The sequence below is a fragment of the Cyprinodon tularosa genome, unplaced genomic scaffold, assembly GCF_016077235.1.
Source record: "Cyprinodon tularosa strain WSP-4 unplaced genomic scaffold, ASM1607723v1 ctg120, whole genome shotgun sequence".
NCBI lineage: Eukaryota > Metazoa > Chordata > Actinopteri > Cyprinodontiformes > Cyprinodontidae > Cyprinodon > Cyprinodon tularosa.
The window spans coordinates 3,091,543-3,119,419 of record NW_024038004.1 but is presented as its reverse complement, the minus strand read 5'-3'; the positions used below and the strand labels follow the sequence as shown (position 1 = coordinate 3,119,419).

The 27,877-nt window shown below is 39.1% G+C and overlaps 1 protein-coding gene across 2 annotated transcripts; it reads right to left on the bottom strand.

Moving 5' to 3' along the window:
- Positions 1-27,877, bottom strand: LOC119775631 (SLIT and NTRK-like protein 3). 2 transcript variants are annotated; one of them, XM_038273684.1, is made up of 7 exons: positions 27,346-27,877; positions 21,857-22,138; positions 21,432-21,683; positions 21,079-21,194; positions 18,944-19,873; positions 16,622-16,841; positions 1-2,565 (listed from the first exon to the last, which is right to left on the bottom strand). In XM_038273684.1, exons 2-7 carry the CDS (start codon positions 22,070-22,072, stop codon positions 1,426-1,428), a joined length of 2,874 nt encoding a protein of 957 aa, XP_038129612.1. In that variant the 5' UTR covers positions 22,073-22,138; positions 27,346-27,877; the 3' UTR covers positions 1-1,425. The 2 variants fall into 2 exon arrangements, with proteins under 2 accessions (XP_038129612.1, XP_038129620.1); XM_038273692.1 differs by having other exon boundaries at positions 27,483-27,877.

Sequence of the window (27,877 nt, the reverse complement as noted above, 5' to 3'; positions counted from 1 at the left end):
TTTTTTTATGTAGCACCCTTTATTGTACTTGGTGGGTCGACGGTAAGAAGGCTGAACCAGATGCAGAATCATCCTATACATTAATATAACATGATCCCTTGCAGGAGAGCTTCAACACGCAAAAACTAAGAATAAATATATTCACAACTGCCTCTACTATTGTTTGGAGACTGAAAGCATAAAAAGTATCTCCATAAAAGATATTAACCAGTAGTTGATAGAAGTGTCTTTTTTTTGTAACCGCAAAAAAAAAAAATGTCTCAGCACACCCCTCGTTTTTTTTTGTCCTTTGTCTTTGTTGTTCAATTTTTCCTCTGAGAAATACTTTAAAGAAACAAAACAATACAATAACCTCTGCGCCTTAGTCGGATGAAATAAAACATGATACAGAGGTCCTTGTGGCCCCGTTAAGTCTGACAGATAAAGAAATCCAAAATGCATCCATTGGCTCAATGTCCTTCTGTGGTTCTGCCTTCCTTGGATTTGTTTTCCATTAAAATGATAATAACAATAATAAGGTCCTCCACATCCAAAATTTCACTCTGCAGAAGACAATTCCAAATTAGTTGCCATCATAGCCCTGTAAGGAATTCCAGATAAGCAAACTAAGTTTAACTGAATGAGATGAAGAAAATGAACAGAACTGCAAACAAACGACTCCAATATTGACTGGGTAGGGACTTATTTTTGGCTCATCCAGGGAATGCAATTACTCTTCAGGTTTTCAGTTAGTCTCAGTTGTCCATCAGCGTCCCGCCCATTGTTAGTCAAACCTCTTTGTTTAGATAAATAGATCTGTATTTATAGAAAAATAAGCATCGACCATACTGCTGGCTGTTCATTGCTAAGGCACTTGGCTATTTTCATTCTTCTTGGGTTTTCTTGGCCATTTCTCTATCTCCACGTGCAAACCCAACTCGCTCCACGCCTTTAGGCTGTCCTGGTTCACGACTCTTGTGTTTGATGTTGTTAAACACATTTTTGTTTTTTTGTTTTTTATCCGTACAGGTCCTTCGAGAGTGATAAAGTGAACGTCAGCGCCTACAGCCGTGCTGCATTCTGCTAATTGTGGCATTTTGGTGGAGAAACTGAGCCGTTACATGTTTAGTATGATTGTGGAGAAAAAAATAAAATGCTGTTGTATGCAGCTGAAGTGTGGCCCCCAGGCAGAGATCCTGGTTCAGCTAATCCTTGCCAAATACTAACCTATGTGCCAGTACTGGTGAAAAATACAAAAACGGATCTCAAGTCCAGGAATAAACATGGTTTGTAGTGTATCCAACTCTCCCACAGGCTTCTCTGAAAACCGACCTCTGTACAAGAGTCAGGGTTACTGGGTGATTCATCAGCAGAAAGATAGAGAGATGACGAGGAGACTAGAGAAAAATGGTATTTGGAAGGAGAGTGTTAAAGGGAGGAGGAGTTTTAAAACTGATAAGAGCGGTCCAGAACCTCCATGTAGTCTGGCGTTGTCCTCAGTCTGGGTCTCTGCTCTCCATCTCCCTGCTCACTCTGGCTGCCGTGGCCACCTCCTGCTGAGGAGCCGGGAGTGGTGACCACAAGCGTTTGCTCAGGTCTCACTTCTTGCTTGGAGTCTTGGGTGTGGGGGTAACGGGGTGGAGGCCTCCCGTACCTGTCAGGCAGATCTCTGAATTCAGGGGTTGGGAGTCGGAAGAGGCAGTCTACGAGCTCCACCTTAGGAGTGGGGCCTTGGCTGTCGATGACTGTGGGACACAAAATGCCGTTCCCGTGGAGTCCGGCGAGCGCTCCCATTGCTCCTGTGATGGTGTTAATGGGGGATGAGGACACCTCTAGGGCCCAGTCCTTCTCCTTCTCTGGTGTGGGGCAGTATCCCCCTTTGCAGTCTGTTGAAGATGGAAATGTCTGTTGCTGCTGCTGAATTTGATGGTTCACCTCTGCATCCTGTTGGTCTTTGAACAGCGGGTTGCTACACATGTGCGAGGCAGCAGCAGGGTCGACTCCTTTAGCCGCAGCCTCTCGGGGCAAGATGGTGTCATAGACATGGTTGTGTTCCGGCAGAGGTAAAGGGGGCTTTTCTGGGAGGCCATGGTGAAGGTGGTGGTGGTGATGTGTCTGCTCGGTGAAGATTCCACACTCCATCTGGATACCAGCCAAATCTACCTCTCCCTGGCGACGGAACGGCAGCTTTTCCCTAATCCTCAGGGCGTAGGCGATTAGTGCTGCTGCTGCAAAGAAGGCAGAGACAAACAGCACCAGCAGGCTGAGCACCAACACTGACAAAGGGATTGAATCTATCCATGGAGGGCTGAGGGGTCCCAGCCCGGGGGTAGGGTAGCCAACCGATGCACCTCCTCCCGCATCTGTGGAGTTTGCTGTCTGCTCCTCTTGCTCCCGTTCCTCCTGGGGCTCCAGCTCAGGACATAGTAGCTCCATGGAGAGGGAGCGTAGGTCTACGCCTTTGGTCTTCTCAGGCGAGTGACAGACCGCCTCCCCCATAAAAATCACCGTACTGAGCCCCTCGAGCCAACGCTTCAGCGGAGCTGCTTCACAGTTGCACTCCCATGGGTTTTGCTGCAGATCCACCTGGAGAAACACATCACACCACAGCACACTGTCATCATGCAATAGTGAAATAATTACTGATCTTCAATGCAAGGGAAATTCATGAATAATTCTAGTATATATAGATAACGATATATAACTTAGAAGCAGCCATAAAAAAAAAAGTATTAGTAATCTTAACAAATATATCAAGATGCAAGCTGGAGGGAAGTGCTTTTGAGATGAACAAGGAAGAATGATGTTTTCTAAATTTATTTCTTTTTTTTTTGTATCAATATGATCTATACAGGGCCTTAAGACAATATCAAAATCCCCTGAATTTTTCAACTATATTTCAACATTAAAACCACAAACAGAGACCAACACAAATGAGAACTTAGAGTGAACTCATGCATGCTTTCTTATTTATTTATTCTACAATGTGAAATCGTATCTAATATAGCCCTCATTAGTGAATGCTTTGCAGAATCTCATAGAACCAGACTCGTTAGTTTTCCCAATACATGTTCTTTTTTGTTTTCTTTTTAACATGTTGGGCTGAAACAAAACAGCTTTGGGTTGTTTTTTTTAACATTTGGGTGCCTCTTTTAAGCATTTGGCTAAAGTAGTGTTTTCAGTTAGACAAATATTTAATTTATCTTAAAACAGAGGATCTGTCAAACATGACATCATTCATCAGTGAGGGTTATTTGTTAATCAGGTGTAACTTTGAAATAATATTGGTCAATTGTTCACACCGAAGATCCTGCCAAGAGTTCATCAAAGACAAACTGAGGTGCAGCCTTTACTGTGTAAAATGTTAAATAAATGATGAGGGACAGCATCAGGCTGAAGGGGGAAAATACAAAAGAAAGTCCAGAAAGTCCCAGCGGATGAGTCCAAAGTTTGTTACCAGTATTATAATGTAAAAATCAGAGCAAGAATAAATACACACAAAAAAAACTATAAGTCCTGTTGTGTTCAAACTGAACCTTTTGCTCATCATAATGGCCAGAAGCATTTTAGGTGGCAGGCGCTGAAGCCAAAAATAAGTCACACATTGCCAAAAAATATTTATAAAATTAAAATAGACGGATCTATTTATGTGTTTGTGTCCTCTCTTTTTCAGTGTTATGCTGTCAAGTTTGTAAATGAGTTACCTCAATGTTAAGGTGTGCATAATAACCGGCAGTGATTTATTGAATCTCCATAAAGCTAAGAGTACTTATGTGTTTTGCAATAGTTTTCTGACAGAGCTGAATCACTGGCCAAGCAATACACCATAACCAATATTAAAATAGCTTAATAGACTGTCATGGAGGTCAATTTAACATCTACCTTAATATTTTTGCTTTTTTTGTCTCACAAAAAAAAGAAATCTAAATAAGTCTTTTTTCTAAAAATAAGTGAATTTTTTCTTGAATGGAGGAGGTGAGAGAGACACTTTGCCAATGGAACAATACAATTTACATAAAAAAAAAAAAATGCATTGTCTTATTTCTAGTGCATATTGTCTAATTATCTTATTGTAAAAATACTAATTCCATTGGCAAATCATTCTATTTAACTTAACTCAAATTTAACTCAAATTAAGGGTAAATACACTTGATTTAAGTAATGTTTACTCATTTCTAGATTGTTTTCGCGGTGTACCCTATATCATAGAACATTATATGTAACCCCCTACACCAATTAATTTGTATAGTTAATTACGAGCACAGCAATGCTTCAGCTGTTGAAATATAAATGCAAAGAACTCCTTGACTAAACAAATCTTCTTGTTCAGTAAGCAGAGTTTGGGGTAGGATGCTCTAATTATAAAATGTTAAATGTTTGTTTCTATTTCCAGCTCTTTATTATAAGAACTGTTTCTCATTCTCATGTAAAATGATCGTGGCTACTGTTCTTTTTTTTTTTCTTCAAACTTTTATATCAAAGCATTAATGAATTTAATTTAAACACATTTAGTGAAGTGGGTCCAATTTCATGAACATGGGAGTTCAAATTATGTAGACTATATGTTATATACCTATGGAAGAAAAGAAGCAAGGTAATGTTTTCAGCAGTGCTACATATAATGTTAGGCATTGTGGTTAATTTTGCATCCACCATTGTTGAGGATTCTACAAAATCTGTCATTACCTTTCCAGGATTGCGGATCTTGTGGTTTGCCCCCCGGTGTTTAAAATGAGAAGAAGGAGGAGGGAGGGAAGGAGGAGGGAGGAAGGGCTAAGATGAGCGTTTGTGCTGTGACTGAGAAATGCTTCCACAGCCTCACACCTGGATAACAACAGCATTGCATTCCATGGCTGACAGAACAAATAGATGCTATATTTATATTTTTTTGTTGTAGAGTATTTACAAAGAACCACAAGAGATGAATCGCTACGACGAATTCAGCAAAACTTTACTTCTCCGACAAAGTTGAAAGACTTGAGTTCTGATCCTTGTCCTCCCGTTACCAGTTTTGTATATCTAGAGATTATTTTACCTTATTCATCCTTGAAAAATAGATCAAACTCTATTATGTTGGATAAGGAGTATCTGTTTACATTTATCACCGCAGATTTTGGATCAACTTGGTTGTGAACTTTGACTAGGCCATTCTGGCAAAACCCCTTTGATCCTGGTGGCATGTTAAGGCTTTTTTTATCCTGTTTAAAGGTAAAGGAAATTAAATATGTTTAAAGGTCATAACTTTTTGATCTCATTATTTTTTTTCAAAATTAAGACAAAATTTTACTGAAAAAGTGGTTAAAAGATAATAATTTAACACATTTTGACGGGTCCAAACAATATAAATATAACAACTGGTTACAATGGCAATGTTGACATGAAAGGATCCTGCATCATTAAGCAGGTTAATGTGACCTAATGAAGCAAAGCGGCTCAGATGTTATACAGAGGTTGCTACTTTCTTTCCGGGCTGATAGGTTAAATGTCGGCTAGTGCTAACCAGAGGTTACCATAACATTTGTTTACCTCTGCTGTGGATCTACCCTGGCCTCCTCTGGCTTCACCCCTTTATGCTCACCATACCTGGCCTGTAAATTCAGGTTCTCAACCATGTGAGCCATGATTTTTAAGTTTCATACATCTTCAATTTTTTGATTATCAATTGGGCAGTGAGATCTGATGTTATAAAACCTGTCCTAGCTTTAAAGGATAGGCCTGTGTGTTTTACAGCTTTTATAAACCTGCTGTCGTTTTTGTTAAGAGAAAGTTACACATACAGTAGGTGCACTTATTAAAAAGCGTTTGGTTGCAGTACATTTTATTAATGTATATCAAAGTCATGGGGGATGAATTCAAAGGTGGCCTTCACTTTACAGATTTTAAAGAAAATTGTAAAAAAAAAAAATATTTGTTTTGTTTTCTACTCTAGCCGGGTGGTTCCTATTGGTCCACAAGTACGCCTGTCCTGCATGTTTTATCCTTGCTGCCACACACCTGACTTATATGAATAAGTGACTAACAGGCTTCAGTACTTTATGACTGCAGAGGAGGTCATCCAATCATTTAAATCAGGTGTGCTGGAACACGGAGATTTAAAACCTGCAGGGCGGGCTCTGAAAAGATCAGAGCTGGGAACCACTAATCTAGCCTTTCATGAAGAGCAACCATGTAAATTAATTTAAAGGATGTAGCTTAATTTGAAAAAAAAATTTATAAATAAATTATATATATGTATATATATATATATATATATATATATATATATACTGTACATATATATATTAAGGGTCATGCAAAAGTAAATTACCAGTTTTCATTTTTTGGAATGAATTTTTTGGGGGAATTTAGTTTACTTTACAGAAACCCAGGCTTTACATAGGGGCCCTTGCAAAAAACCTTCCAGTTAGACGAACATGCAAGACCATCACTGTGTCTGTCTGTAACAATAGGCATGATGTAATGTAACTCTCTCCTGTACCATAATCCAATAGGTATGCTCACAAATCTATTTTCTGCCTCCCAGCTATTGACTGCAGGTGCTAAAACAAACTCAAATATTCACTTTGAAACACTTTGAAAAAAGCTAAAGCAGATTATGCACAAAGGGAATCACATCATGTTGTATTGTCTGTAGGACTGATCTGTTCCGTGTCTTTAGCAGCGACACAGGCAGTGAAAGCAGATATTCTCTCTGTCACATTTCCAAGGAGCTCACACAAATGTTGTCACGCTAATTTGGTTAGGCCATCTCCCTGGCTTGCAGAGATAGATGGATGATTTTTTTGTCTTTTTAAAGAGATGATTCAGCATTGCTGTTGTGGGAGCCGCTCCTTCCCCGGTGCCTCGCGTTCAACAGCAGGATGCTTTCTTTTTTTTTTCCCGTTCATTGGCGTCGGTCCACTGTGGGCTTTCACAATGATAGCTAGAACTGATGGGTGACTAGAAACAACACCAGGCTGCAGTTCCAAATCAGTTTCAACACACTCCCGCTAAATCCAAATTTCCCTGAAAAACGATTTTTACAGTTTCTTCAGTCTTGCAAAACATCTAGCAAATGATTTAGCATGAATGAGCCAAATGACACGGAGCTATGTGGCTTGTTTTTTCTCTCGGCTTCATAACTTCCATGGTAATGATCTCACATCTGTCTGAAACTCTTGGAGCATTTTATTGCATCCTTTCATTCAAATCCCTGGAACTCTGTCACCCATCTCTTTTTCAAGCATCTGTCCAACGTAACCAAGAGTGTTTACCGTTTACAAGCCTGTTCACAAGGTGTATGATTTTCTGTCAACATGTCAATCAAATCACAACTGTGATAAGAAATTATAGACCTCACTTATCAAAGACAGGTGGTTCTAGTATATCAGAGCGTGTGCTTTTGTTAAAATAGAGGTCTGTTTATGTCAGTTATGTTTTATGTTTTTAATCTGGGCTGCCTTTCATAATATATATATCTATTCAGACAACTCTTATAAAAAAAAAATTAAGGTTTAATAGATTATATGCACACATGAAATATCAGCTGTGTTGCTGCCATCAACACCTTTTTTATAGATATTTGAGCTCAGCCTGTTGGATGGCTGGATGTGCTCTCTTTGTAATTTTACGTGGGGACTTCCTCGGAGCTCGTCTGCCTGGCTGTGTGTTTCCTGGACGGGGGGCAGCCTGTGGAGCTGATTGACAGCTGCCTTTTGTATCTCTACTTCTTTCTGTATGTCCGCTTCTGTCTCCTTGAACCCCAGTCGGCCTCAGAAGATGGCCGCTCACACTGAGCCTGGTTCTGCTGGAGGTTTTTCCTCTCCACTGTCGCTACAAGCATGCTTGGTTTGAGTTGATGCAAACAACTGGTTTTCCTCAGATAGAAAACTTTTAATCAATTTGAGTGTATGACCTGGTTGAACTATAAAGGGCCTTCAGATGATCTGTTGTGAATTGGTGCTACACAAATAAATTGAATTGAATTGATTCATGCTATTAATAATCAATCTCAATACGTTAATGTTTAGTTTGTAGGTTTCTCTGGCTGTTCAGTAACTGCCTTCAGGGGGAATATGTAATGGGAGAAACCTGGAGAGATACTTTTGAAAGCAGCATTATTTATTATATCTAATTCTTTTTATCAACAAACTTTTTGATCATAGACAAAAGTTCCGGTGCAGGGGTCAGCAGGTCACTGCTAAATATTCCCCCACTGGAGAACTGTTAATAGGTTATCTATTCATTCTCCCTTTGCATGATCTCACATTATGTATCGAAGGACTTAGTATCAGTAAAGGTATAAACCTGTTTCTGAATCCGAGAATGTGCTCTGTGCTTTTTGTCAGAATAAAACCCAGGAATGCTGAAGATGTATCATTCATTTGGATGGGCTCTTAGGGATTTTTAAAATTTGTTGAATCACATAAAGTGAACCTGTCTGCAATGAAAGAGTCCATTTATTCCCTGTTACTGGCCTTCTCATTAACACCAAGATCATAGATCAAGCAATAATTATCCCGGATTTATTAAAAAGGCATCAAATTTCCCACCAGTGGAGAAATTCTCAACTTTCTCAGCAAATCGTGTGCCTTCTAATTGATCGGTTTGCTCAAACAATATTATTTTGTCAGGTTTGTTATGAATAATGCTTCTAGAAGTTAAGTTGATATGAAACATGTTTTAAAGATTTTGGCACAAGGGTTTAACAGAAGTCTCTGGGGATCAGATCTTCTTTCAATGCTATGATAAATAACTTCCATTGTTTTATGAATAATAAGACCAAAAATAATTCTGTAGAGAAATTTTATCACCATTGATTTAAGATGATCTTATTCTACATTACTTAATTGATCTCTCACATCATCATTGAAGGACCCGAGGCTATTTTTTCTTTACAGGCATTCATGAACACCCATTGATATGCAAAATCCCATTACTTTGACTGTGCTATAGTGTAAACTTTGAATTTGTTCACAATCTGCTGTTATCTTATAGAAGATTATCTTATTGGATACTAGCACAAATTCTGCGGTCAACATATCCCAAAGTAACATTTCTGATGATAATTTTTGTCTTTGAGCTCAGGCTCCCTTATGTTTCCCTGCAGGACAACAATCTGAAACACATTAGTGACTCTACCTCTAAAAAACTTTACAAAAATGAAGGTCTGAGAATGGTTATTTGAAGTCTGGACTTCAATTTCCTTAAGATGTTGTAGCATGTACCTGCACAGGTGGTTCATCCTTGAAATTCCTCCAGTTGGGCAGAAATAAAACAATCCAGCAAAGATTTGTAAAAGGTTTTGCAATAATGCCAACAGTAAAAGCCATTGCCGCCTATGGCAGTTGTTGCTGCCAGTTGTGGAACAGCCATTTATTAGAATAAGGGGCCAATTCATGCTGGGCCAAGTTTGGCTGGACAGTATTTCTTCCATAATAAGAAAGATTTTTATTTGAAAATAAAGGTTTATATTCAATTAAGTTATTTTGGCCCTCAGATGTAGTTTTTTTGATATTATGAAACATTTAAATGTGACCAAGCTAAAGCTAAAAAGAAATGTTTGCAGATATGTTGTTTTTCATTTATTGAAAACCTTTTTTATTATCACTATCCAGATATAAAGTAAAAATATCTTCAGAAGCAATCTTACATTTACAAAGTCAAAGAACCATGTCAAATCAATTTCCTCTTTGAAAGTCTACACCCAAACAGTTCGATTTTAGGAGTTTTGTGATCACAGCACATCCCAGGGAATTTTCGTCTTTGCTGCGGTATTGTTATCAACTTTCATCATGTATTCAAGCACGTTTGCTTATTCCCCTGAGCAGTTTCCCCAACACCCCCCAGAGGAACGCCATGAACTTGTTCTTTGCAGCCGTTTGCCGTTTCTTGTAGACACAGCACAAGCGGATGTAATAGCAAAGAGTGAAAGTTTCTGGTCCATTGAGGCCGCTGTTGGAACAAGAACAGGCGCCTCTGCCTCTGTGTGATCACTAAACATCCCTGCAACATGCTGAGTCTGGAAAGAATCCTCTGATCTTTTATTCCGTGGGAAAACAAATACAGACTTTTAATGTTGCAGTTTCACATCAGTTTGGATATTTGCAACTGGAATGTGTTGTTAACTCTTCAGTTGCATTGAAGTGCGCTCATTCTTACTGGTCCTGGTTTTAAAAAACGGCAAAGAAATGTGTTCAAGGGCACCACCATGTCGCTATGAAGTCATGTTAACGCTAAAATAATACTATGATAATTAGCCTACATTAATTATGTCCTGGCATATTATCCACCCTTGCACATAATTAAATAGCAATGGTTGTTAACAGTGAATTACTCTTATCTCTATGGTTAGAAAATGCTGTCTTTATTTAACAAGAGAAAAAATTTATTACTGAAGTTAAAAGAGCTTTATTGGTATGTAATGTGAAATCTGAGACTGAGACCCATCTTGTCTCCAGAAATAGGAAATGCACGCAAGTATTGTGGTCAAACTTCCCAGCACATAAAACCTATAATGACAGGGGCTTTCTGCTGAGCTACACAATTTAGGTTTAAAACACCTATAGAGCTGCGTTTTATGCTGTGCTGCACACTTTAAAGTAAAGAAAACTGGTTCATGTTACAAGAGGATCTAACTTATTTTCAGCTACTTTTATTCTGCTGATAAAATTAGACACACAGGATATGCAACCACGTAAAAGATGCTACCAATTACTCTTTGTATTACCTTTGTATTGATTGTTTTTGTTTGAGGGTCTCAACTTAACATCAGCTACAGTACTTCCCATCCAATACAGAGTCATACGGTGTGGAGCTTCTTAACAGACCATCACATTGACATCTTAATAGGAGATATAAGTTCACACACACTTATAATCTAGGATATTTTAGGTTGAGATGCACCGATCCAGTTTTTTTACGATCCAATTTAATACCAATACTTGGACTGAGCGTTTCGGCCGATATCTAATATCGATCTGATTCAACTGTTGAATGAATGAGCCATCTTGTAATTTGATTCAAAGCTTTAGCTGTGATATAAACATTGTTTAAAAAAGGCAACAACTTAAAACAGATATAAATGTACTTTATATTTTTTATTAACAAATAAGCAGCAAAATGAAAGAAATAACAGTTCCATGTAAAGTGCACTGGATTAGATCTTTGACATCCAATATGAAATCACTGATATCAGATCTAGCTAATTACATGATATCAGAGCCGATCAAAGTTTTGGATCAGTGCATCTCTAATTTTAGGTACCAGCTGTCATACCATGTGGTAAGAAAGAGAAGCACCAGTGCCAAGCAACCATACAACATAAACATCTACATGGCTGACTTCACCAGGCTTTCCAAAACTTAATTCCAACCCAAACTTTGAAGTATTCTATCTGCAGTTTTACAATTTTAACAGTGTAAAATTTTATCTGCAGGGCAACTTTTAACAGTTATCAACTGTTTATGCGACTGCCTTAACTTGGCAACCCCTAAAACATCTTTTATAGGTTGCAAAGGAATAACGTCTGAGCGGGAGGTTCACCTTACATGACAACAACAACCCCATACTCAAATCCAGTCATAAATCCATATAGCAATTTTTCCCAAGAATTACAATTCACATTCATCTTCACTCTACTTTAATTATTACTTCCATTATTTTTGTAAAAAAAGAGTAGGAAAGAATTTTGAAAACATAAGCTGTGTTTCATTTTTAATTTGTGCACTATTTACAATATACACATGAAATAATAATTTCAACAGGCCAAACTAGTCCTTCTTTTCTAAATTCAACAACTACAATTACACTTATTGTAAAAAACTGATCAAAGACATATCAGGGGTGTTTTTTTAGCTGTCAAAACCACTAATGTTGCTAACCAGCAGCTGACCACACAAACCACTCTAACCTTTGTTTTGTTTACATTTACCAGCAAAACAGTACCATGTTGCTCTTTTCATTTTATATTTAGTCTTAAGAAGCAACCTGACAGCCAGCTTAGCCAGTCATTGCTAACTTAAAAGGTCATGCTGTTAGATATCACACAATCTGTTTGTAATGCAAAGTTTCGACCAGAAGGTTCTAGGAAAATACATCTGGACTCAAAGACTATCTTTCTTTTCTTAAATTTATGTGTTTACATAAATATGTTAAAACAAGACTGGAAACATATTTTTGGTTTAAACCCCATTTCATGTGACGCACTATGAAAGATAGTGAAAGAAGATGGATGAAAAAATGGAAAACGATGGTACATGATGTTTCATTATTTTTAACTGTACTGTCAAAAATCATTTTCCTAGTATGATATTTTCAATTTTTCATTCATTGCTTCAGTTTAAGGCTTCACAATAGCCCAGTTTGTAGCACTATTATGTTGCAGCAAGAACATCCTGGGTTTAAATCCTAGCCTAGTATCTTTCTGCATTAAGTATGCATGGTAGCCCTGTGCAAGTAAAGGTTCCCCAGCTTCCTCCTGCAGTAAAAAAACAAACAAAAAAACATGGCTGTTAGGTTTAATGGTGTCTCTAAATTGTTGTGTGTCTCCATGTTGTCTTATGGACAACCAACCTATCCAGGGTTTACCCTTCTTTTTGCATAAAGACTTAAAAATATGGAGGCACCAGATTCTTGCAACCCCCGAAGGACAAGTGCTAAAGGATGGAAGGTTCCAGTTTTAACAATTAATAGCCTTATTTTATATACTTTAAAATTACACATTTATGTCTCAAGTACTATTTTCAAATTTGTTGTATTTATTCATTAGTGCTTGAATGATGTGCTAAAGCTAAAAATGTAATTATAATACTGGAGTGCTTAATCATGGTTAATGGTGTAGCACGTTTATATAGCTTCTTATCTATTATGTAATATTCTTATATTTAAATAGTATTTACACATGGAAAGACATTACAGTACTGCCATGTATTACAAGTTTTTTTATTTATCTCCAATTATCTTTAATCTATAAAATTTTAAAGTTATTATATAGATTATGCTATAAGTAATCATAATAGGTCAGTTGGTAGTTAGTTTGTCAGTTGCTCTCAATGCTAAATAACCACCCTCTTGTTGGAGGAACAGGAGAAAAACAGCAGAGATCTCTTCTTAAGCAGAGTTTTTGATTAACAGCTTTGTTTACTCCGTAAAGCTTTAGAGTCGCTCATGAGTGAATGTCAGTTTGGCAAAAAAAATTCTCCTTATATCAACAAACTTTTGAATCCTGAACAATAAGCCAAGCTCACTCGAGGGCAGGTCATTAGTACAACATAATAATAGCCCCTGTATTCTATCCATGCTCTCTATGAACAATCTCACTGACAAATTGCCAAGATTTGACAACAGTAAAGGGTATAAATTTCTGCATCTTAATCCATAGATCTGGTTTTTGTCTTTTCCTGATTTTTTGTTAGAGCCTGACAGGGTTTTTTTTTTTCCAATCATGCTTCCATATGGTCTTTTTTTAATAACAGTAACCTTGAATTCCAACCATTTCTGGCTTTCTCTGCAAAGCTAACACATGAACTGGCTTTAAAATCATGCTCAGTGGAAATTCATTACCCTTATAACCCACAATATCAAGTTTTGACAGAGAGTGAAATTCTCAACAGGAACAGGGGCCCTGATAACACTGGCACCAGGATATACTGTATGTGAATAATTCAGCAGCATTTACAGTGAATACCTTCCCTTTAATCTGTCAGAAAACCTCCCACATTGCTTCACTATCATTTTTGTACGATCAGTCTTTGTCTCAACTTTCCACACTGGGGCATAATTGGTTCCTTGTTGTGCCAGTTGCATCAAGCTTTTCAGACAGAGATACGTTTCACTAAAAGCCAAACCTGGCCACAGGCAAGTTTCTTGATTAATGCTGGCAATGACAAGCAAGTGTCTTCCTGAAACCCGTCATGTTCTTAGCACGTACTGACAAAGACATATGTGTTCCTGGGCTGTCTTTATTTTTGGCCTCCATTCAAATGCGGCTTCGCATAAGTTGATTTTATTATATATTTATGTTTCATTGCTTTAAGGCTCAGTTGCTTTACTGCTGGCATTAATTTTCCAGATGAGAAATTGCACACACCACAATGATTTTAATTTTCTCTTTAACGTCAGACTAATATTTATTTTTTTCTAACACTACGCTGAGGGAAATATTTTTTATATCAGTTAAGTGGCTGTGACTGCACAATCTTGCTCTTGACGACGCCGCTGCCTGTAAGCTTTATGTGCTGCTGCTTTATCAGAATTGCTTTTTTTGTTTGCTTGTTGTTTTTTTTAGCAGCTCTGAGCTAAATCCTGCTTCCAACAATGTTAGCCTTTGATTTTACAGTGCAAACTCTGTCTCTGAAACACACAGCAGCACCCACTGAAGCCCACGCCCCAAGCTTCAAACAGCCCACCAGTAACCCAACAGGTTATATCACTATCATGTTGTTCTCTGCAACCAACGGGTAGCACTAATATGGCTTTGTTAGGGAAATAACAACCCCAATAAATGAATGGATTCAGTTACTGTGGCACAGATTTCCAGCACTATAATGGTAAAACAGCTGGGCTCCATGAATACGGCCCACTGTGTGCATCCAATTTGTGAAAGCTTGAATTCTCTTGAACATAAGAGCATTGCACAATAGACACAATGCATTTATTTGTATGTGCATGGTTCCTCCAGCCTGTCCCCTTTATGAGAAAATAGTTCGAAATTGCTGCTAAACTGCCAGTCTCACCCACACAAACCTGGAATCGAGGACTTTATGATTTTCTTTCCTTTTTTACATCGAGCTAAATAAGAACAGATATTCACAATGACATTCAGGCTAATCTACACCCACTTTAGCTCATTCTGCTCTAGCTGTCTAAGAAAAGCTTACATTAAATTTGCTGAAGCCTTATGAGGCTGGTTGAAAGGATTTAATATGTGTCCTTATCTGTGTGTTGCGTGCTGCAACCACTCACTTGAAGCTGTGGTTAAATGTGAAGAAAACATAAAACAAAAACAAGCTGCATTTCATACCGTTTATTTACTGTAAGTTGCATTAATTGAAACCATGCTTAAACACCTCAAGGTTTCAGCTTCCTGCAGTTTAGCTTTTGATTTATTAAGACCACTTATGCAAATGGAGTCAATCGCAATTTTCCGATTGGAATACCTGCGGCACAACCAGAGTCCCAGATGCTACAGCAGAGCTCTCAAAACAACAGATGATGGGAAAAAACTCCAGCTGTTTCAGAGGCCAGCAGATCAGGGGCTGCCAGAAGTTTAAAAATACAGCAGGGGCTTGTCAACTCTTGATTCATTAAGATGTAATAACACCAAACACTGCTTCTTTAGAGTATATTAGATCTTTGTCTTGAAACAGATTAATCATACTTTTGTTAAGTGAAGCAAAGGGTGTGACAGAGTTACGCTGGCTTGGTTCTACCACTGTCAAATAACAATTCCTCAGTGAATTTGGCCAAAATCCGTTTGCAGACCAATGCAAGGTCATGCACTGTATGTAATTAATTTATCTATGTAGAAGGTACAATTTTAAGTTGCCCAATAAGGCCAAACTTCGATTTATTTTATAATAAGATAGAAGTATACAGACTTTACTTATTTTGTTTAATTAATACAAAAAAAGGAAAATATCAGCAGTTTTTTTCTTTTTCAACCCCAATGTGTTTATTTTCTAGAACCACCTGCAGATGCATTTGCAACACCAAGTATTTTAGGTTATGTTTCTACCAGTATGTGAAATTTAAAGACTGATATATTTTGCTCATCTATGATAGCAAAATAGATCTAAATCTCAAATCTTGGCTCTAACATTTGCATGTGATTTTGTTTTGAGTCTCAAAGAATGTGAAATTTCATCCCCCTGTCTAAACTAAGCAACAAACCTCTGAGGCCTTCACTGAACAGCTTTAAAACTGAGATCACATTGGATAGACTTATTTGATGAGGTAACTACTTGTAATGACTTAATGAGTAAAGAGGAGATTCAAATAAATGTGAACCCTATACTCAATTCAATATAGCGCCAATTCACAACACATTTCATACAACTTTTATCTGGAAAAAATGTTAAAAACAATGGATGTTGTTGAGTGTGATCTCTACTGCCATCATCCGCTGGGGTATTAGCATCAAAGCAAATGACAAGCAAAAGAGGGCCGACTCTTCTAGAAACTCCTCTAGAGATTCTAGAGTTTATTTCACATAGAGTGATTCGAGAAGTGAAGAAGATCAAAGTAAACAGGGAGCATCCTCTTCAGAAGATTTTTAAGCAACAACAAAGTGTACTCAGTCAGAAACTTCTCCAAATGCGGTGCAAGACGGACCGTTACAGAAGATCGTTTCTGCCTATCAACACCTACAACACCTGGATAAAAAATATACTATGAGTTAATGCAACCTTTAAATTCCCTTTGGGATTAATAAAGTGTTTTTAATTGAGGTGAATCTTTCTCCTTTAATTCATCACAAAACATCATTGCTGTTCTATCATATCATTTAAAGACACTGCATTTTGTAGTTGATGAAAAGATGTGATAAAGCTCTCCGAATACTTCTCCAAGGCACTATAGCAGCTAGAGCAAACCCCCCCCCCCCCCCCCCCCCCCACTGCAGAAAACAGTGTTTAGAAGAAGTGAATTATGGGTAAACACCAACCTGAACCAATCCTCTGAGGTGTTCCAGCACACCCTCCATGGGAAGATGCTGGAAGAAATTGTTTCTCAGGTTAAGACGGGACAGATTGACTCCGGAGAACACGCCAACAGGGAGGCTCCGCAAGATGTTGGAGTTGAGAAACAACAACTGCAGGGATGGCATAGAGTCAAAGGTGCCGGGATCTACAACACGGATGTAGTTGTACTCCAGGTAAAGGAACCTAAAATCAGGAAACAAAGAGGTGGATACAATCAGTGTTTACAACAAAAAAGACAAATAAAATGGGCCACAGTATTATAACATAATATAAAAAAAAATCCAAGCTACGGGTTGTGGAGCCCTCTTTTATCTCTCCATGACAAATACACTGCTGAATATTCATGTTTCAGTATCATAGCAGGAATTTAATTTAATCTCCTCTCTGCCTGTTCACAAACTGATCAACATCAAATGATGTCAAATTTCACACAGAAGTCTGTTTATCAATTTTTTTTTTTTACAACACTGCTGGTTTGTGTTGTTTGTTTGTTTGTTTTTAATTAGTAGAAATATATGGGATATACTTTACTATGCCAGTCTGGGATTTAGCACTCTTTCGTTTCTGAAGAATCCACTGAAATAAAAACACATCTCTTAGAGAAAAGAAGTGTGTTCAAGAAAAAACCTGCAACACTTTGTTTATATAAGCATCCACAATCTGCTTATACTTTGTTCAACCACCCTTTGTTTCATTTGTAGCATTCAGTTTTCTCAGGAACACATCTGCAGTTATACAGCATCTGATTACCTATTACTGAAGCTCAACCATCCCAGCTGGACTTTTGTTGCATTTGTTTATTTGCATACTATAGTTAACTCAGAAATTCCAAGGGATCAAGAGCTATCTTAAACAAAAGTATGAGACAGGGAAGAACAGTAATAGTGCAAAAATTGGATGCTTCTCCATAAGGGATAAAAACACAAGACAGATTGGTGAAGGTGGCTGCCAAAAGCCTAAACTATAAGAATAGCAGGAATCATCTAGTCAGGTACTAAAAGATGCTTTTCTTCTAAACAAAATATCTCCAGCTCGCTAGAATCTCCCTAAATCTACTTTTCAGGAAACAAAGAGGCTAAGTTTTAGGTTTGGTTGGGAGCACATTTCTTAGCCAGATGTATATACTGAAAGCATTTAAAGAAGGCAATGTATGGAATGTCTGCATTTCCTCAGGAGGAGCAACATTGCAGAGTTACCTGAACAAAATTACACCAAACTTAAAAGGTTGAGCCATAGATCCAATTGCTATTTTGCATCTTAAAGCAACACTGCAGCGCTCCATGCCTACAGTGGTGGTACTCTGAGGAGCCATTTTCTTGGTTTGGACCTCGACTTTTTAATAAGGTATGACAAGTCACAAGAAACAAAATAGTTCTGATAATTTTGACCACCTAAAGAAGGCTGTGGATAGGAGTCGTCCTTACAGCCTGACAGATATTGAAAACCTCTTCAAGGTAGAATGGGCAAATACAGAAGATTGAAGTCATTTTTAGGATTTCATTTTAAATTGACAGAAACCAAGCATTTTAAAGAGGGTGTGAAGACTTTCTATATCCACTGTAGACCCAGTTCAAAATACTCATAGTGCTCTGTCACCATTTAGCACTTAACAAAGGCTAACGAGAGGTTAAGAGGAAGACATTTCCCATGTCCGCAGAGGATCTTTATTATTGATTAATAGTCAGATTAATGGCTGCAGATTTTCTTAAACCTGTCTGGAAATATAAAGACGCTACTGCTGAGATCTGAAGCTTGAATGACTTATCATTCTTTAGATAGAAAGTGTATGAGTTCTGTTCTGTTGTCCATATTAATGTTTAATGCACTTACCGAAAGTAGATATGCATTATGTACGGATGAATCATCTCTTTGAGCTTAATCTGACAATTATATACATATGCATCGATGTGACAAGCCTTTTCCTAAACACAAAATCCTGCCATCATCCTGACACCTTGCTGTCTTATCAACACCTCTGTATCCAAATACCAAAAAACATTAATTTTCACATTGTCACTCAGAACCAGGCTTACAACTCAACTGGAGCATTGCATCAGACAGCGTGACTAAGTAATGACAAACATGGTGGGGAATGGGAAACCTTTATTTCAATCAAACTCCAGCATTATAGTAATCAAGGTTTTCAGCTCTTCAATTCAACTCTTTTAACAAACAAATCTCTAAGTACCTTAAGCTGACGTGTGGCATTGGTTTAAGAATTTTGTTTGAAGTGCAAAGAGGGGAAGGGTGTGTTTGAAATGCTGAGCGATGCAAATCTTTCTCACCTTAGGCTCTGCAGGCCTAGGAACATGTGGGGACTCAACCGATCCAAGTTATTTCCATTCAGGAAGAGGGTCCTCAGGTTCATTAGAGTGGAGAAGGCCCCCTCCTGGAGGTAACTGATGCGGTTGTTTCCAAGGTTAAGCAGGTCAAGGCTGGAGAAGTTCCAGAAGTCCATACGATAGAGCTTTTGGATTAAGTTCCCCCCAAGGAAGAGCTTCCGGCCATTGAGGGGCCGAGGTATGAGCTCAGACATGTTACGGAATCCGCTCTCTTTGCAGTTCAGTGTTAGACCCAGATCTGCGATGTGAAGGTTGCAGGTGCAACGGATGGGGCAGATGATGGGTATGGGGGGTCGTGTTTGGTAGCCTGCAATAGGGGGGTTCTGGTTAGGCATCAAACTGCGAGCTGTAGGGGGAACCCTGGAGGGCCGAGGCCTTTTAGTCGGCCGTGGCTGCCTCTCTCTTTCCTTACGCTCTGATGAAGAAGAGGATGATGAAGTGGAGGACGTGTGAGTGCTCTGTCGGGAGCCATGCACCATAGATGATGGCTTTGTCGGCCTGACCCTCCCCGCATGGGAGTTGTGTTTAGAGTTTGGGGGCAGAGGCTGGGGCTGGGATCCCTCTGATGGAGTGCCTCTCTCTCCTTGCAGCTCTTTATCCGGCAGGTCAGCACACAGCTCTTTGCGGGGGATTTCCCTCAGGTCCTTTCCATGCAGATGAAACGGGTATTCACAGGTAACATCCCCGACTACAGCCGTGTAGGGGATCTGACCCAACCACTGCAGTAGCTGCACTGCCTCGCAGCTACAGTTCCAGGGATTCTCCTCCAGCTGTAGCTCCATCAGGGATCGGCCAATGTACTCCAGCGTCCCAGCATATGCCAAGCTCTTCAGACGATTTCCCCGCAGGTCCAGATGAGTCAGAGACACAGATCTGGAGTAGGAGGGAGAGGATGAATAAGATTAAAGGACAAACTGCAATAAAGAAAATTCAGTTTTTATTGGATAATGAATTCATCTGCTGTGATGTGACATATAGCGCAGTGCAAAAGCATTCATATCTTTTGTGCTTTTTCACATTCTTTCGCATCACGACTGCAAAATTGTATTTTAGTTGAATTTTATTTGATAGACCATCACAAACAAAAGTAGTAATATTATTGGAGGAAAAATACAGTCTTCAATATTTTTGCAAATGAAAATCTGAAAATGCAGAATGTATTTATGCTCAGGAATCAATACTTCCAAAATCCTTTAATTTTGTCTGGGCGTAATGTTTAGTTTAGGATAATCGACATGCAGGTAGGTTAACTTGGCTCAGGTTAAACTCTGTTGCAGTATCTGAAAAAAAATCTTCTTTTCTATAATAACCTGTTATTGAGGTCCAGTTTTTTATTTCAACTCATACCAATTTCTTTACCTGTCCCTGGTAAGAAAAAAAAAATCCCCTGCATGATGTTGGTGCCACCATGTTCCAAATGATAAGTAGGGTGTTTAAAGTGATTGCAGTGTTAGTTTTCCTGCAAGACAATTTTGGATTGAAAAGCTATATTTTGACCTCATCTCACAAAAACACTTTCTCTCACACATTTGTCATGTCCTCTATATGGACTGTAGCAAATTGGACTTCTTATGGCTTTCCTCTTGCCACTTTTTCTTAAAGGAAAAGTGAAATGCAAGTCTTATGGTTGATGTGCCAGCCCCACTTAATATTGTTTGAGAACCTAACCTATCTGTTTGTGCTTAAAAAAAAACAACAGCTGAATTTATATAGAGAATAAATCCCACTCAGATGGACTTTGTTACCTGTTTCTGAAGACATCAGTAAAAGGTCAGAACATTTTTTTATATTCTTATCTATAAATCTTCAGAAAACCAAGTGTCTTTCCACTTGAATAATGAAGCACTTTACATTGGTCAATCACATTAGAGCAGTTCCAATATAGCATGTTAAAGTTTGTGGTCGTGACTAATTGTGAAAAGGTTCAAGGGATATGAGTGCTTTTGCAAGGCGCTGTGTATGCTCTAGAATAACCCTGCCTCAGCAGAACTCTGACTAACCGTGCCTGGCAGTGATATTTCTACAGATCGGTCCTTGCAAAATTAAAAAGCTTCGGAGTAAAATAATCAGAATGTAACCTGAACAGATGAGCAGGCAGGATGGGAATCAGATTATCATTCAGTATGAGAACCCGAAGCTTGTAGAGAAACCTTAGAGCGCCGCTGTCGATTCGTTTGATCACATTGTAGTCGGCCTACAGGAAAGAAAAAAGAAATTAAGCAATTTGGACAAAGCTGCCATTGCTGCTGACCAGGACTTAAGGACTCTGTATTTCAAACTTACACCTAAACATTCTTTTACCCTGTTTCAACCAGACCCCCTGCCGATTCATGTCTTTTTCTGGCATGAAAATGAATTGTACTCTTGGGCAGACTTATCAATAATAAAGTCAATCACGGATAATTAGGACTGATTGTGTCCTCAAGCCTACCTGGAGGTATTCCAGAGCCTCTAGGCCAGCGAACGTGTCATTTCTGAAGACCTCCAGCTTGTTCTCATGGAGGTACAGGCGCCTCAGTTTGGCTAACCCGTTAAAAGCCCCCACTCGGATATCCTGAAGTCCATTGTTGCCAAGGTTCATCGAGACTGCGTTGCCAAGGTGCTGAAACCCGTTGCTATAGAGACGTCTGAAAGAGTTCCTCTGGAGGTTGAGTTTGAAAGGGCGGATCCATGACTGTGACACCTGGATGATTAATTACAGCTCTGATTACTTAGTTTATTAATTATGGGAGGGGAACAATAAGAACAAGCCATAAGACACAACAAAGGCAATATATTAGCAATGGAGATTCGGCATTTTAACAAGATTAATGACACTGTTGTGAAGCCTGTGATAAATGAGGACAAAAGGGGTACCTGGCTGGCATTGGTGAAGCCCCGCCCATCACAGTGCACGTGCAGCACGCCCTCTTTGACTTCGCATGTGCACGGCTCGAAACACGGCTCGTCCACTTCCTCCTCAGAGTTGTCCACCAGAGGGGTGTGAGTGGAGGTGGGGGTAGGGGTGGGGCCGTGCGACGCCTGGGACAGGCACACACACCCCAGGGCCACCGCCAGAGTGACCCACTGCATCCTACTGCTTCTCCCTTTCAGCTCAGCAGCCTGGGGCTACGACGCGGCATCAGGGCCTTTATCTCACTGCCAGACCAGGGAAACATGCATACATTTCAATGAGACGCACACACACAGGATCAGGAAAGGACAAACAAACAGGGAAGTAGAAGGAGAAGTAATTTCAGGATGAATCAGATTGGTGATACATCATAAGCATATTCAAGCAGGCTGGAAATAAATGTTAAATCACCCAGGCTGTTGAGCCATGCATGGGGAAAACTTTCCTTATATAGAAATAATGATGTATAGACCCGCTGCCGGCTATAGTTCGCCATGACATGAGTCAAACTAGAGGAAACATACGGTGCCATGCAAAAACATTTGCATCCCATGATATTCTTTACCCTATCTCCTATTCCAACCAGAAACCTCACCCTATTTTATGTGATACACCTACACAAAATGCTTCCTATTTGTAAAATGGAAAAATACTGAAGCATGGTTTGAGAAATATTTTACACATCAAAACCTGAAAACATTTAGCATGCATTTGAATCCAGTCCCCAGGAAGCAATCATTCCTTCAACCATGGTTCTGCCCTCAGTGGTATTAACATTGATAAGCAGAGAGACACTCCTTGGCAACGTGTGTTGCAATAATAACTGACAAACAAATGTGCATTCAGATACATTCATAATGTAAACATTCATTACAAAATAGACATAAGCAGATGCTATAACAAGTGGGCAATAAAAGAGATGCTTTTCATCTCATGCCTCAAAAGCAAATGGAAACAATAACATATATTAGATTATAGTAAATATATGCAATAGCATAAGTTTCGTAACTGTAAAATAAACAAAACATTCAAAAGAGAAATGTAGCCTATATAAGTTTTACATGGCTTGACCAAAAACTACTCTGCATGTTTGCTGTTAACAAAATCTCCCAGTACAAATGACAAATTACTCATAAACTAGAGCTTCATAAAGAGATTAGTTCAGAATAGGTTAATAACTCAGAGTATTTAAACATGGTGATTTAATTGAAGTAACAAACTAATGGAAAGAAGTGGATTGTGCAGCATTAATTCTTTAGTCTCTTATAAAGTACCAATTGTGAAAAACGACATGATTCAATCATTTTTGAATTTTCACTGTAGATGAAAGCCATCTAAGAGAGAGTTTGGCTTTGTTATATGAAACACATCCATTGGTTGTTATTCAGGCTGCTTTTGCTGCAATATTTAGAAAACAAATCTCCAATCAACGCGGGGGATTTAAGAAGTGCACAGTCTATTTTCTGGACAATCTTTACAACTTTAAAAATTCTGGATCTGGTGAAAGAGATTTGTGAAACAGCGTGGCAGATCAGAATGACCTTGCTTTAACATCAGGATTGCTGGTGACTCAAAGCAAACGCTCTCCATGGTGCTGAAATGTGATGACTTGTAGGTTGAAATGTTAAGAATTTGACCTAACCGTTTTAAGTTTTTCTGCAAAAGAGCAACCTGTGTGTGGAAAGGAATTTCTTATGGCCCATACATAAAAATTTAAATGACAGGAATTTTTTTGATTCACTTAATTTTGTGTTAAATTCTTAATTCAGATGTATTCTTGTTATTGGATCTTCAACAGAAACGTTCTTTTTTGTTGTTTTTACAGAAAAGCTAGCCTTGGTTCTGATAGCCCATGCATTGAAAAATAACCTTTTTAGGTGTCTTAATGGTCCTGCTCTGAAGGCCTCAAAAGTTAATGCCTATGGATCATTAGGCCATGAAGCTGAATAAGCGGCTTGATGACCAAAGGTTTTGCATACATCATACAACATTATAGAGATTTAAATGTCTAGGATCCATAACATAACAGCTAGTAAATGTATATTGATTAGGATGAACGCACTAACAATTTGTCATGGTGTGTTCCATAATGTACCATGTTATTACCTTTTAATACAAAAAAGAGCAGCTGCTGCGATTTTTAATAGCAGCCACAAAAATTAACCGCGCTACTACGTAATGCAGGAGAAACTTAAAAAAATTGTGTTCATGGATTTTATTACTTTTTTCAGAGGTTATATTGAAATGAAGATTAAATGTTATTTCATTAGTTTATGAAACAGGATCTATGCCATCATTACATAATGCGGCAGAGCACTACCTCTTTGGCAAATTTTATTATATGTCAGCTCAACTGCCTTGGACATTTAGGCTGAAATTTAAAACACTTGCCTGTTTTCTGTGCAAAAATATTTTTGAGATATCAGACAGTAGAAGAAAGAAAAATAAAAAAATATAAAAGACAAATATAAAATATAAGACTAAAATATAGTCTAACAGAAGCTTCATTATTGGTTTTAGACCTGGACTTTGACTGAGTAACTGTAACACATGAATAGGCTTGGACATAAACCATCAGGATCGAGCTCTCATTGGAAGGTCAACTTTTACTTTTACATCCTGCAACAGGTTGTCTTTACACCATCTTCTATTTTCTTGCTAAAGAAGCGTAAACCCCTAGCATGATGCTGCCACTTTGTATTATCTCTGAGGTTTTTCACAGAATGGCTGTATTTAGATTAAGCATGTTAAGATTTAAATCACACTTGACTAATTAGTTGATTTTTTAAAGCTCTTTAGTATCAGAATTCAGTTTTTTTTATAAGCAAATATAAAAGCATGTAGTGTTTGATGGCACTTTAGCGTGATGTGCTACTTTGTAATTATCTAAGGAAAGAAACAAAAGAGAATTACCTTTTTAGGTGGTGATTTGACAAAATGTAGAAAATTTGAGCAGTTTAATATTTTTTTGACAGCTAAGACTAATCCACCAACAATGCTTTGGTGTCCAGGTGATGCAATGAAAGCCATTATATTGCCAATTCAAATACTGGCATTGTAAATGCAAAACTAAAACACGGACACATGGGCTAGCTCACTTGAGAATCACATTCTACCATGTTCAGGATGGCTTTTTGGGACAAATAGGGGACGAAAAACAAAATAACAGCTGTGATGAATATATTCATCTGTATTCTCAAATGGCCGGCAAAGCTGAAATGTCACGCGAGTGTTGTTTTAATGTATGCAATATGAATATGAGTAAATGCAAATCAGATTCATAATGCCTCAGTCTAATGAACTGCTCCATTTAATAGGATGAATGGCAATCAGGGAACACAGAGGGGGTGAGGCTCAAACTACCCGAGATTATCAATCAGCAAAAATATGTTGGGTTATCAACAGCCATCGGGACCTGTCATAGTCATTACTGTGATAATGACAGTGGAGCTGGAGCACTGCTGCAAATCAAAACTCTTCAAAATTTTTCAAAAGCGGGTTGATGTGGAGGCAGCATGTTGACAGGCTGAAGCATGGACCAATACTGATAGTGGGGGTGATGTAATAGGAGCAGGATTACTGCATGTTTTTCAAGGCCAAATCCAGTACTTTACCACAGTCAGATTAGAAGATTTCTCCATTAACGAATGGATGGATGGATGGATGGATGGATGGATGGATGGATGGATGGATGGATGGATGGATGGATGGATTGGTTGATTGATTGATTGATTGATTGATTGATTGATTGATTGATTGATTGATTGATTGATTGATGGACAGTGAATTTCTCAATGCTCTGTTTTCTTATTCCTTCTTTCTCCAGACCTGGCAAACAAATCAAATTCCCGACCCATACAGTCTGTGTTTAAACACTATAAAAGGGAATGCATGATTTTGCAAAAGAAAGCAGAAAACAGCTGAGATGCAGAGTTTTGCATTAGTATATTTCCTCTCAAGCCTTAACGAGATCTAAATTGGATAAAGCATCTCGATCTGCTCATAGAGTGTTGAACACTGGCACACGGAATGCAATAATGATCATGATGGTTTGGTAGCTGTAATCATCCTGCAATAATCTGGCATCGGCGGGTTAGACAAGAAGGCTGCAGTGAAAACATCACCGCCTGGGAGAGGAAGAGCAATCACAGAGGTGATTATAATGGGGGGAGAGAGATGAAGGGAAGAGTGAAAACCAGAGGAGGAGGCAAAAACGGGAAAAAAGGTGAAGGAATGGAGAATTAGACAGACCAGACAGATAAGGAGAGAGTAATGGGTTATAGAGTGGGTGCAAAAGGAGGAGGAAAGGAGTGGGATTGCATAAGCAGTAAGAAGTCAGTCAAGTCTGCCACTCAGGATGAGAGCTCACAGTGAAACAGCTGAAATCTGATATTGATTACATCAAAGCCCTCCTTCTGCTCTGCACACAATGTACGCCCGCCTCAGAGAGAAGCAGCTCCTGAGCCAAGTTTCTCACACCCGTGTGTTTGCGTGTGCAGGAAAACAATGCAAGAAAGGTCAAACCATATCCAAAAAGTATGCTTTTAAAGCCAGCCAGGGAACAGAAACAGGTGGCGGGCACACGTGTGGATTGAGTGTGAGCTTTCGTAATGCTGCAAGACGTGCTGGAAGGCCTCAGGACGGAGAAAACTCACAAATCTAGACCAATGTGCTCAGTATACTGTCAAACAAACAGTGATGCAACTCAGTCGACTCGCAGTTGGTCATCTTTATCTGAGGGGTTGTCTTGTTGTTCTTTTGTTTTCTGGGCAAAAAGAAAAACAAACCCACCCCACCTCCTATATAAGGAAGATCAATACTCAGTCCAGATAGACCACTGGGATCCCTCCTGTTAGACTCTGCCTTGATGGGAAGCAACATAGTCAACACTCAAGCCTCCTTCTCAGATCAGCCAAGTGAAGTAGTCAGCAGTCAGCATAGCTCTGCATCATTATGGGAGCACGAAATGACTCTGGCTGAGTGTGATTGTGCATAAGTCTCTTGCTCTTTTATTTATAAGACAGTCCTGGCACAGGTGTGGCTTTCCTCCTTGTCTCTCTTGACTCTTTTATTCCTCCCTTTTTTTTCCTCTTTTGCACACACACACACCCACACACACACACTGACGCAAGCCAGCCAGAGATGACGGTCACTGCTTCTCCTTCCCCATATTATTCATGTCACATATTTTCACTGTCTGCCTCTGTGTCCTCTTTGGCGGTCAGAAAACACACTCACAGTTTTTTTCCCCCTCTATTTTATTTTAGGGCCCCTGCTCCAGGCAAAGCAAAGCACAGACCCCGCACTATATCAGGCAAGCAGCATCACAGATCAAATACATGAGAAGCTATAACTCACAGCCACTCCAGTTTAGACATTGCAATAGTTAGTTGGGGGGAAAAAAGCATGAGCAGTTTAGTCACTATTAAGAGGAGCATGTTAAAGCATTTACCAGGCTAGGTATGGAAATCCTTGGCAGAGTAACGCAATCCAGTTGCATTCCTCATTGTCTCCCCCTCTCTCTCTTTCTCCCCCCCAACAGATCCACGCAGCGATGATCGGCACAGCTCGGATGCAGGAACTACTCACTCTGTCCGCCTGCAAAAGGAACACTTTAGTGGCTGACTGTCGACATGTCGTAAAGGTCCAGCCGCACTCTTCTCTCTCTGTCTCTCTCTCCTCTCCTGTAGCGGCCGAGGCGGATGAGGAGGATGAGGGAGGGTTGGGGATGGTGGGGGGGACGTGATAAGACTGCAATGAGGTAGAGGATGAAAACCGTGTGAAGGAGAGAGAGAGAGGCGAGAAAGAGGGAAGGACTTAAAAAATAAATAAATAAATAAATTTGGCTTTAGGGTGTAGGGTCCGCTTCTCCACAGTGCAGCCCGTGGGAGCTGCGGCAGGGAGCGCGCAGAGCCGGCGGTCGTGCGCTGCGCGGAGTTGGAGGCTGCGTAACGATGGAGGAGCCTCTCTTCATCTCTAATACA